At 43.8% G+C, this 12,477-nt stretch overlaps 1 protein-coding gene across 2 annotated transcripts in view; it reads left to right on the forward strand.

Moving 5' to 3' along the window:
• Window positions 1–8,624: 8,624 nt before the first annotated feature.
• The window catches only part of RYK (receptor like tyrosine kinase), an 88,285-nt gene continuing 84,432 nt past the window's right edge, over window positions 8,625–12,477 (forward strand). The window contains exon 1 of one of the 2 annotated variants that reach the window (XM_069473224.1): window positions 8,625–9,074. In XM_069473224.1, the coding sequence (XP_069329325.1) occupies window positions 8,837–9,074 (238 nt within the window). In that variant the 5' untranslated portion in view covers window positions 8,625–8,836. The remainder of the gene's footprint in view (window positions 9,075–12,477) is intronic. The other variant, XM_069473225.1, reaches the window with a different exon arrangement.

The following is a 12,477-nucleotide window of genomic DNA, read 5'->3' on the forward strand; positions in this document are numbered from 1 at the left end:
TCATCCTATAACACAGTTCTTTGACTATGATGAGAACTGCAAAGATTTTGCATCAGTCTTTTGCTTTTTGACTTTGTTTATGGTAGTTTGTCATGCAGAAGTATTTTATTTCTTATAAATGAATTAGAAAAATTGAGACATCCCCTAAAAGACAGAAAGCAAATGGTATCAAATTAACAGAGAAACAAGATCAGAGAAAAACCACAGCGTAAAGTACTCCCAGAAAAGTCCTGGTTTGGAGCTGGAAGTGGTTCTGGAGCGGCACCAAATTCAGAATCAGTGGACCCAAAGAACGGGAGGGTACCCTGGGGCAACCACCAGGATATTTAATTTGGAGCGACAGGGCTGGTGAAACCCTTTTCCCTGCTCCTCTTGTGCTGAGCAGGGGTTAGCAGTAGCGTTGGCCCCTGGATAAGGCACTGACTCAGCACTGGGGCCAGAGAGGTAGAGTGATGTCCTGGCAGCAAGTAACCCCCAGGACAGACAGACAGGCCTCGTGGCAAAAAATAGCTAGCAGAGGCTCCCACACTCACCAGAAGCACACGCTCATCACAGAACCTGCATCCTCGATGATCAACATGGGTTCACAGTAACAGCAGGTAATCAACAGCCAAGAAATATCTGAGGAAAACCAATATCCTGCAGGAGAGCAGCAGGATAACCATAGAAACTGATGTCTGAGGAAAGGGGTGAGCAAAGAGAAAAGTTTAAATACCTATAATTGATTGCTCTAGAATGGTTGAGAACATGGGCTCAGGACTCAAACTGCCTGAAATCCATTTCTAGCTGCGTTATGTTCTACATGTATGGATGACACTGGCAAATTACCTAATTTGTGACTCAGTTTCCTAATCCGTAAAATGGGGACTTAAATCCTATCAATCTCATGGGATTACTTTGAGAATTAAGTGAGATAACCATGTAAAAACACTTAACTCAGTAACAAGCCAATAATAAATGCTCAATAAATGTTAGATATAGTATTATTATAATTTTTAAAAAGCCAGAACTGGCTGCAGTAAAGAAGCACAAATTTGAGAATATATAAATCAAAATAAAATTTACGGCAAATTTGTAACTGAAAAAGATGAACTGAACAATATAATGGACACAGATTAAAAAAAGACTTAGTGACTGAGATTTCGGCCAGTGTGCTCAGGAGGTGGGGGATGGTGTGTCAGGGGCTCGGCCTTCTAACATGCCCTTTTTTCTTCCCTTTCCCCTTCATGGAGGCAGAGCTTTTGACCGGCATGCCTGGGGGTGGAAGCAGGGGTGCAGATTGGTGTGTCTGGGGCTGAGTTTCACTAGGCAGGGCCAGGAGTTTGCTCACCTATGGAGGATTGAGCAAATAAGCAGATTCATCAAGGGTAATGGGGGCCAGTTTTCTTACTCTCAGAGAAGGGCATTACAAACAGGGAGTAAGGAGGGAACAGTGGGGGATTGGAATCAGAAGTAGTGACGTGAACTCTTGGGTTCTACAGATTTATGTATATATACATGTGTATATACATACACAGACATATATATACAAAAGATACATTTGTTTGTTTGCTCTTTCTCCTGAAAGGGTATACAAGCAATTATACCCCCGTAACAATGAGCGCATCTAGCTCCGAAATCTTGGTTTCTAAATACCATTCTCTATGAAACAGAACTGGGGTTCCTAAGAAAAAATGATTCCAGAGCTGAGGCAGAAAAGAACAAGAGAAGACAAGACTATTTTGTTGTTCCAAAAAGTAAGAAAATGCTCAATGAGTCCTAGAGACATATCAAAAGGACACAGGAACCAGCTGGAGGGACTCCCACTGGCCACATCTGGGGCAATTTGAGCATGAAAATATGTAATGAGAGTAATGGATTATAATCCATTAAATAAAATAAGAATTCATGAATCCAGACAGATAAGTAAATAAATAAATAGGAGAAAGGTCTCCCTTATGGTTAAATGCCAACTAAATATGGAAGGAACAACAAAGTTAGAAAATTATCAGGGTGTGATCAAACTAGTGAATAAAGGTTTCATGAGGAACAGGAGATTTACATATTCTCAAAGTAATCTCCCCCCAAATTTCTTGTCAATACAAAGCGAAAATAGTAACTTTATATTGAGGAAATGTATCAGAGACCTTACCCCTAAATAAGTGATTAAAGTTATCATCACAGCGATGGGCCAAACTGATACCTTGTGACTCCTGATATGATGCACTGAGAATATATCATTTCTGTAATAGTCCTGCTAAAAATGCATAACATGAATCTAATCACGAGGAAATGCAGGCAACACCAATTGAGCAACATTCTACAAAATAACTGGTCAAGGTCAAGAACTTCAGGAAAAAGATCCTGCCTTCTGATAGGCCAGACTAAATACATTGAATTAGTTAGGTTAAGACGAAGCCATTGTAACAAAGAAAGCTCAAATGGCTTTAGTAAGTTAGAAGTTTCTCTTTCACATAATAGGCTGGCCTGTCTGACAAGTAGTCTACCATGTCCCTCCATCCCCCTCCCCAGGCACCATGATCACCTTCACCATCTAGTTGAATTGTTGTCACACCTGCAGGAAGAGAGGAAGCAGAAGTTGCACACATCATTTTTTTCATATTCCACTGAAAAGAACTTAGTGAACTACAAGGAGACCGGGAAATTTGCACAGCAAAAATTCTATGAGTGTGGACAAAGGAGAGAATGGATTTTAGGGTACAACTTGTGTCCACCACATGCACGACCCACTCTTTATATTCTTAGGCCCCCTCAAGAAAGTCTTTCCCACTCTGGCCCTACACTGTCACCCCCATGTGGATCCCCATCCAGGGTCCTGGTGGCCACTCACCTTCATCTTTTGTGAGATACTCACTTCCTTCCAACTTAGCAAAGATCCCGGCTCCCCTTAGGATGATGAACAGGCTTCTCGAGGCTTTCAGCCCAAGACATGGAATAGGAATGCTTCGCATGCTTCAAATGCCAATATAACATTTACTTTGATGATAGATTTATCATTTTTGCAGAATTTCTTTTTCCCCTTGGGCTGACTGAAATTTTGCATATTTGAGCCAAACAACTCAATTTTGAGGTCTGTGGTTAAAAGAAAAAAATTGTTTGCAACAGATAAAGATCACCTACAATACTGTGGCTTCTCATAGGATCACCTACCTATTTTAGTTTCAGTTACTGTAGCTCATGCAATCTGTCAATTGTTTAAAGTGCTATGAAAAATGTAATTTTCTTTCTTTCTTTTTTTTTAGAGACAGAGTCTCATTATGTTGCCCAGGCGGGAGTGCACTGGTGTGATCATAGTTCACTACAACTTCAAACTCCTGGGCTCAAGCAATCCTGCCTCAGCCTCCTGAGTAGCTAGAACTGGTAGTGTGCACCACCATGCCTGGCTAATTTTTCTTATTATTTTTATAGAGATAGAGTCTTGCCATTTTGTCCAGGCTGGTCTCGAACTCCTGCCCTTGACAAATTCTCCCACCTTGGCCTCCTGAAGTTCTGGGATTACAGGCATGAGCCACCACATCTGGCTGAAAAAATGTAATTTTTAAAATGAAATACTGAACAATCTGGAACTAATATCTAGATCAGCACTGCCCAATAGAAATATAATGTAAGCCATATATACAATTTTCTAGTAGCTAAGTCAAAAAAGATCAAAAGAAATGGGTGAAATAAATTTTAATAATATATTTTAACACAGTATATCTAAAATATTGTCACTTTAACGTTCAATGAATATAAAAATTGTTAATGAGATATTTTACATTCTTTTTTTTATACCAAGTTTTCCATATGTGGTGTGTATTTTATACTTATAGCACATCATTTCTACCAGCCACATTTCAAGTATGATAGCTCCATGTGGCCAGTGTCTGCAGTGCCAGCCGGTGTAGTTCTAGGTGATCTCAATGTGGAAGGTGTGTGAGGGAGGAGGGAAGTGAAAGCAGGTTGAGGTTCTTGCTTTGTTTAAACTTAGATACAATTACTGAGTGGAATTTTCAATAAATACAATAAACAGTATTTAGGACAAATGGTTTACCATATGGAAAAAATAAAACTGTGTCATGTGCCATACATAAACATAAATTCCAGATGGATTAAGGAGCTAATTTTCTAAAAAAGAGAAAAGTACAAAATACCAAAATTACTAATTGTACAGTCCTTCTTAAGCAAGACATAAAATGTAGAAACCATAAAGGAAAAGACTGTCAGATTTATCCAAAATTTAAATTAAGCAAAGAACATTGTAAACAAAATTAAATGGCAAGAGATACAGTAAAAGGAAAACACCTACAAATCAATAGGAAGATAAACAATCCAACTAAAAAATAGGCAGAAAATTTGGACAGATATTTCAAAAAGTAAATTGAGGCTGGATGTGGTGGCTTATGCCTGAATTCCCAGCACTTTGAGAGACTGAGGCAAGAGGATCACTTGAGGCCAGAAGTTTGAGGCCAACCTGGAAAACATATCAAGACCCTGTCTCTACAAAAAAAAAATAAGATAAATTAACCAGGCATGGTGGTGTACACCTGTAGTCCCAGCTACTTGGGAGGCTGAGGTGAGAGGATTGCTTGAGCCTGGGAGTTCCAGGCTGCAGTGAGTTATGATCGTGCCACTGCACTCCAGCCAAATCTGTCTCTTAAAAAAAAACAAAGAAGTAAACTGAATAGGCAAAAATATATAAGAGGGCAATGTAGATTAAACATCAATGAGCAACTTTTCTTTCCCTAGACTGTCAGAAGCAAAATGAAAAGCAGTGATATATTACCGTGTCTCTCTCATTTATGCCACTGGTGGAAATGTATATTGGTAAAGTCTTTTGGAAAACAATTCAACAGAATCTATCAAAATTAAACCATGACTCCATTTGACTCAGAGATTCCATATCAGAGAATCTACCCTTTTAAATATCTACATACGTACACAAAGATGTATGTACAAGGTGTGAGGTCTATTACCAGAACTGGTGAAATCCATGAGTCCATCTCAACCAAAAGAATGCCACAGAGGTACCTGTATGACCTGTCCAAGATCTCAATTTATTTTGATCAGTCAAAAAATAAATTGTGTAGACCATTACTTTTTGCATGATTTCATTTCTGTAAGAATGGAAAAAAACCACACACACATAGTTGTGTGTGTGTTTAAAAACATATATGTAAGTAAATGCCCAGAGAAAGGGCCACAAGAACATATACCAAACTGGGTGGTGCAGGAAGAGAGATGAGTGTGTGTGTGGAGGGGATTGTTTATATTTTTACTTCATATACTTTCATGCCACTTGACTCTTTTATAATGCAAATGGGTTAATATATTACTTGTGGAAAGAGGAGGTTTACAGACAGCAGCATTTCCAACCGATCCTTGCAATGGAAGGGGCCGATTTCAGAACTTGGAGCCACCCTTTCCGACCCCTCCCCCAGCTAAGTGGGTGTAGTCAGATCCAGGCTGGGGAGTTGTCCCCTGGCACCTATCCTTGTGGGCACCAGCCAGTAGATACTTTCAGCAGGTGCCAGAGTCCACATATGAAAGACCTGGTATCTCCATGTGGCCTTGTCCCCACACCCATGGTGTCTCAAGCCCAAGGCTGGCCTTTTTAGGAACAGTGAAGCAACAAGTCCTGCTCATGGTATTTTCCCAGCCTTCTGAAATATGTTTCCTGAAGGAGGAGAATAAGGTCAACCACCATGACAAACAAAACCAAGAGCAGGGCCAGTGTGTGGAGTGTGGTGATGACTGTGGCCTTCATTTCCCCGGGGCAAGGAAATCTCAGGAGGCTGAGGTCAGGGCTTCCCAATATTTTCAAGCTGAGGCTTCCTGGGAAATTTCAAAAGTTGCCACCCACACCTTGGCAGGGAGGAGAAAGGAAACCTCCTCTTCAGGGCTGAGTTGAGAATTGTGTAGGACCAAGTGTCCCGCAGAGACAGGAGAGAGAGACTGGGAACTTGTTCCTTCTCTGAGGGTTTAATGAGTAACGTGTTGGGAAGTTTGCAATTTTAACCTTATTCAGCAGTAAACATTCGAGTATAGATTTGAAGGAGGTAAGAAATGAAGCCATGTAGATGTCACAGGGAGAAACATTCCAGGCACAGGGAACAGCAGTGCAAAGGCCCTGATGGAGAATTGTGTCTGGTGTGTTGGAAGAACAGCAAGGAAGCCATTGTGGCTGGAACTACGAGGGAGAGTACTGGGGAGAGTAAAAGGAGATAAAGTCAGAGGGAAGGAGGAAGGTGAAGAGTGAGAACTGCCTTGATACCTCCTAAGAACTTTGCCTTTTATTCTATATGGATTGGGGAGCCATTGGTGGTCTGAAAGCCAGAGAGTGACCCGGTCAGGTTGATGTTTAACAGGATGGCTCTGGCTGCTGTGTTGGGAACAGACCGAAGGAGTAAGGGAGAAAGCAGGCAGGCCAGCGAGGAGGCAACTATGACAGACCAAAGGAGAGACAGCAGAGCTGAGATCTGCTTAACTGAGCAGCCAGAATCAGAACCACCTGGAGGGCTTGGGAAGGCACAAATTGCCAGTCTTCTCACCGCTGGAGTTGCCATCTCTGTTGGCCTGGGGTGGAGCCCAGGAATTTGCATTTCTACCAGTTCCCAGGTGATGATGATACTGCTGGTCTGGGAACCACACTTCGAGAACCATTAACTTCTTCACAGCATTGATGAAAATGTGAATAAATATTTGTTTATCAAAGTCCTCAAGGAAGCACTTTGCTCACCCCTGTGTTCCCAGTGCCTAGCGTGATGTGTGTCACCTATGTTTATTGAGCTCAGGCTCTAGGCCAGCCATGGTGCTATTGAATGATGTTCTTGAGGACTCCTTGTTTGAACTGTTTGGAGGTAACTGATGATGAAACTTATATAGGAAGTGGTCATTAAAGGGAAAGGATTCCTTTAATAACAATAACAATAGGTGTCACATGCACCAAGTGTCTGCCTTGGTGTTTTACTTACATCTTCTCCAATTAAATCCTGTAAAAGCCCTGGGAGTCAGGCATTCTCACCCCAGTTTTATGAATGAGGAAACCAAGGCTTGAAGAGTTTCAGTTTCCCAAGAGCACAGGATTAATAAGTACCCGAACCCAGCCAGGCCTGACTGACAGCCTTGTGCTGTTTACATCACAGACTGCCTCAAGAAGTCACTGACAAGAGGGGATCTAGCAGTACCAAAGAAGCTCTAGAAGATAGGAGCTTCCTTACTCAGGGACTGAGAGCCTTTTTTTTTTTAAAAATGCAGGGAATATGCCATCTTTTTAAAAAATGCCTCCTGTCTGAATTGAGATCCCTGTTCAGGCAGCATGTTTCCAGCCCCAAGCCGTCCTGGCAGAGTCTTGGACCCCTACTAGGGAGCAGTGGCTACCCACAGAGGTATTTTTGCTGACTTTTGTGGTTTTTATCTTGTCTGATGGAATACTTTTCCTTAGCTCTTACCCTCTTCCCAGCCTCTTCCCGTAGGATGATGCGTGTAATATTCTGTGCTGGGGGGCTGAAGCTTGACAAATTGAGAGTAGCTTATCTCTAAACCAAATTCAGCTCTCTTGCTAGAGGAGGAGAAAATCAAGTTCAGGACTTCTCTCCTCATCAGTCTCTTTTTTTCCCTTCCCTTCCCAGAGGATAAAAATAGCCACCTCCTGGGGCCTCACTGCAGCTGGAGCAACTGTGCCCTGAAGCTGGGCCTAGCCCAGCGCAGCTGCTCCCCCAGGTGCGGGACCTGGTGGGAAGCTCCGGGTCAGGACCAGGACCTGTCCGCTGGGACGAGGTGACCCCAGGCTAAGGAGGGACACTTGGGAGCCTCATCCAGAGAGGGGGCGGGTTCCTGGAACAAGTTTGACCTTGATGGTGGGTGGCTCACAAAAACGCATCATGGGCTCTGCTACCCATAAAATAGACGAGATGTATTTGCGCTTCTTAACTTCCTGCGGGTGGGGGACAGGGACTCCTGACAACAAATGATAAAACGTAACGTACATACCACTTCACATACAACGATGTACACAGACGCAAATGCACACCGAGAGATACACACTTTTTGCACACAATTTCATTACTGGGGGACTGTCAAAGCCTGGCATGGATCACAGATTAACAACCCCAGACGAGGGCATATTACAGTGGCGTGGAACGATTATAAAAAATAAAAATAGTAATGGGTAAACAATAAGGTTACTAAAGTTTGCTAAGCTCTTTCCAGAAAACAAATATTTATAATACAAATCCATGAAAACAGATACTGAAATGTTAAAGTTGATCTCCGATGGTGGGATAAAGGGTGATTTCTACTTATCCTCATTCTCTCACTAAACAAAAATCATGTTTCTCTTTTGCAACCAGGGCAGCGGCATCCAGGCATTTCCGTGGACCTGGATGGCCCACTTGGCTGCCGGCGCGGCCGGGGCCAGTCTGCCTGGACGCTCCGTCGGGGGAGGAGGGTTACAGACAATAGACAAGCAAACTTAAGACGCGGTGACAACGTGGGGCGGGGACAGGCTGTTTTAGAGAGGGTGACCGGAGAGCCCTTGGTCCCGACCGAGGTACTTCACAATCCAAGCACTAACCCGCCCGGAACGGGCGGTGCGTGCGAGCTCCCGGGGCGGCGGCGGCGCGCACGGGCGCGCCCCCGCGGGCAGCCTCCTTCAGTGGATGATGCCGCCGAGGAGGCGGTGGCGGCGGACGCGCGCTCTGGCGGTCTGAAGCGGCGGCTGGCTGCCACGGGCTGGCGGCGCGATGACCTGGGCGGCCGCCCCCGGCTCGGGGCTGTGAGGGGCTCGGGGCCGGGGGTGGGCGGCGGCGCAGCGGGCAGCAGACGCTCCTCCTCGGCGGCGGCGGCGGCAGTGGCCATGCGCGGGGCGGCGCGGCTGGGGCGGCCGGGCCGGGGCCGCCTCCCGGGGGCCCGCGGCCTGAGGGCTCCGCCGCCGCCGCTGCTGCTTCTGCTGGCGCTGCTGGCGCTGCTGCCGCTGCTGCCCACGCCTGGCGCTGCCGCCGCCCCGGCCCCGCGGCCCGCAGAGCTGCCGCCTGCGGCCGCGGGGCCCAGCGTGAGCCTCTACCTGAGCGAGGACGAGGTGCGCCGGCTGATCGGTGAGTGGGGCCGCCTGGGCCGGGGCGGGCGGGTCGGCCGGCGGGGGCCGCTTCCGGCCGCGGGCCACGGACCTCGGGCGAGTCCCCTCCCCGCCCCCAGCGCTCGCCATCCCCTTCCAGCACCCGGGTGCGCCTCGTGGCCCCGGCCTCTGCCTGCCGTGCTGGCCGGGAGGTGTGGTCCCTGCCCGGCCTCCGCCCCAAGTCAGCCTCCGGGCCTTCCCCCTTCGCCCTTGCTGCCCCGCCGCACTGGGGACCCTTCGGCCGCCGCGACAGACGCGGATCCACCCCCTTCCATCTTCTTTACTGCTTCTTCAAACCTCTTCCCTGTTCCTTGGAGTCAAGCGCCCATACAGTTCTTCCCGGATACACAGAGTTTCTTTGACCCTCCCAAAGCGTGTTACTCTAGGATCTTGGATTTTGGATACCTCGACATTCACGTTTTAGACTAAACTTGCAACCCTTTGGCTGTAGTTTTGATGCCGCAGTGTAGAGGCCACGCTACTGTGCTCGTACTTTCTGGTTATACTTTTACAAAAAAATGGGGGAGGAGTTATAAGGGTACCAAATGTTCGAGGCAGCCTCCAAATCTTGGGACCTATAAACATGTTTTAAAATAGTAAATGAATCCCCAGGTATCATACCTTTTTTAGCTTTAGTACCTTTTTGGTTCTTGCTTTGGATGAGTTGGAGTTTGATCCTGTACTTCTGGGCCACTCTCCTACTTTGAATACCTTGAAGGGAAAGGAGAACTTGGCTTTGGTTCAGCTGGTCGTTTTATTTACCTTTTTAGCTTTGTCGTTTGGGGAATTAATTTGAAAAATTGATGGGGTTCTTGTGTTGGGACTTTGTGGATTCTGGAAGTGAGCCCTTAGAGGAAAGTCTGACAGGAATGGCCCCAAAAGGGAAGACTTTGGTAGTTGCGGATACCTGGACATTTGTTTTTTTGTGGGTATTATGGCAATCCCTTTATTTCATCTCAGGTTATGGTGCTTCTAAGTGTTTGAGGGGGAAAATTATTCTCTATTGCATGCATTATCTGTCAATTTTATCCTATTTTTTAAAAAAGTTATAGGTCTTTCTTGATATCTCTTGAGATGGACTCTGTAGAAATGGAATTACTTTTAGCAGCCTCTTTAGATTGTTACATGTATGGATTTGTAGTCTTTACCCGAAGAATGTTGTGTTTTTGTAATGTGGTGCCATTTAATCCTTAGGCTAGCTGAATTAGCTGAACCTGCAGCTTAGCTGAATTAAAACTGTAAATTGGGTTTGTACTTGGAAAAGACTAAGGCTTAGAAAAAGTAATACTTATAAGACAATTGGTATCACATTGATTTAGAAAGTATTAATATGTTATGCATGATTTTGTAATGGTTTTTGGCTAAAAACACTATGTAACTTGTGACTTTGTTTACATTTGTTTCTTCTCCTTCCTCCCCAGCCAGGGGTTGAGGTAGGGGACAGAGGACAACCGGGGCTGTCATTGATTGTCTGCCATATACCTGCTTCTACATGCTTTATACACCTTATTTCTTCTGATTTTCTTGTGACGCAGTGAGGTAGGTGTTATTCCCATTGTAGAGACGAGGAAAGTGAGGCCTTAAGTAACTTGCTCAAGGTCACACAGTTCATAATTTTATTTTTTTAAATGAAACATAATGTTGACATGGGCTGCAAAATTTTATTGAATGAAATGAAGATGTTATGTATGTAGAAGTTTGATTATGGCATGGTGGAAAAGAAATCATTACTAGCTAATACTTGAAATGATGTATTTGTTATCTTATTCAAAGGTAGACTGGGAATTAATTTTCTAGCAATATTTGTGGCAGAGGAAGCTCCTGAGTGACGAACATCTAGTTTATACCCCCAAATGAGCTGTTGCAGGGAGAGTAGGAAGCATTTCCTCAATGAACTCTGTTGTCCACCTGTGGGAAAAGAGGGACCTCTAACAGTATTTTCTCTAGTGCAAATCGGGTTGACCTGTTAGGGAGCGTCTCTAGACACCCTGTCCTGCTAGAACCAGGTGCTTTCCTTTTTTTTTATTTCAGAGTATTACGGGGTCAGATCCGTTCTTTCCATACCTTCCCATCTTCCTCATACATTCTTCCTTTACAGTTATTCCTTGGCTTCCCCCAGGGTAGGGAAGAGCAAGTGAGTAGGTCTGAAATGTATACCAGGCATCCTGAGTTCTTAGAATGCAGATTTCCATAGAAACTGTTATGGTGTTTAAGACTACTTGAAATAGTACTTTTGTATAATACCATATTTTGGAATTACTATGGGCATGGGAAACTATCATTTTATAGTATTTCTAAGCCAGTGAATTTAGAATTACAAGTAAGAAACTGATAAATGAAGTTGATAGTGACAACTTTATAAATTGAACTAATTGCCCTTGATATGAAAATAAGTTGTTTTAATCCAGTTAATATATGTGCATAGTTTTTTAAAAGCCCAGTAACACTAAAAGGCTTTTAACAAAAACAACAGTCTCCTGCCTTTGGTGTGTTTTGGTCCTACTTTCCATGGATAGCTACTGTCTCTCCTAGTTTTTCTGGTTTTTTTTTTTTTTTTTTATCCCTGTGTTTTACTTTCATAATTCTAAATCAGTGTAGAACAAACATTTGACTTCCTAGTATCACAAGTGAGCTCTTACCCTCTTTTCTCCCCTAAACCCTCCAATATAGTTATATAACATTTTTGTGGTAAAATTAGCAGTTAATATTTACATTATTATGTACATATATATTGCTAAATAATGACCTACTATTATGTTTTTTCCTACGTTTTTGTTTCTCCCAGAGCAAATAATTCAATCTTAAACTTTTTGATTTGTTTTCTATGGCTGTGTTCTCTCAAAACTCCAAGAAATGTTAAATGCTTTTTGATTTTTTTCCCCCAGGTAACATATCAAATCACCTATCAATTCCACTTGGTTTTCTCTTAGAGGATCCTCACTCTGCAACATCCCATTCTCTTGCTCCAATCTGGACAGGAGGATTGCTTTTCTGGGACTTCACGTCCCTTCTCTCCTGTCTTGGAATCTCTGTTTCTGGGATCTCCTGGTCTTCCTTTTTCTTGGTTTGCTTCATTTTGCTAATGTGTATCCTCAGGAGCTTCCTAAGAAGGGGTTCAAGGGAGATAAATTGAGGCCTTGCATGTCTGAAAATGTCTATCCTATCTTCATACTTTATAGTTGGTTTGGCTGAATCTAAAATATTAGTTGGAAAATAAGGTTTTTTCATAATTTCAGTGGCATTTTCACAGTTTTCTGTCTGAAGGGTTTTTGATGGGAATCCAAAGCCATTCTGATTTCTTTTTTATTCTCTGTTGTTTTTGAAGCTTAGGGTCTTTTTCTCTGGCATTCTGAAGTTCTTTAAAGCTTTTATGTGGTTGGTTG

Source organism: Eulemur rufifrons, chromosome 7, assembly GCF_041146395.1.
Source record: "Eulemur rufifrons isolate Redbay chromosome 7, OSU_ERuf_1, whole genome shotgun sequence".
In the NCBI taxonomy this organism is placed as follows: domain Eukaryota; kingdom Metazoa; phylum Chordata; class Mammalia; order Primates; family Lemuridae; genus Eulemur; species Eulemur rufifrons.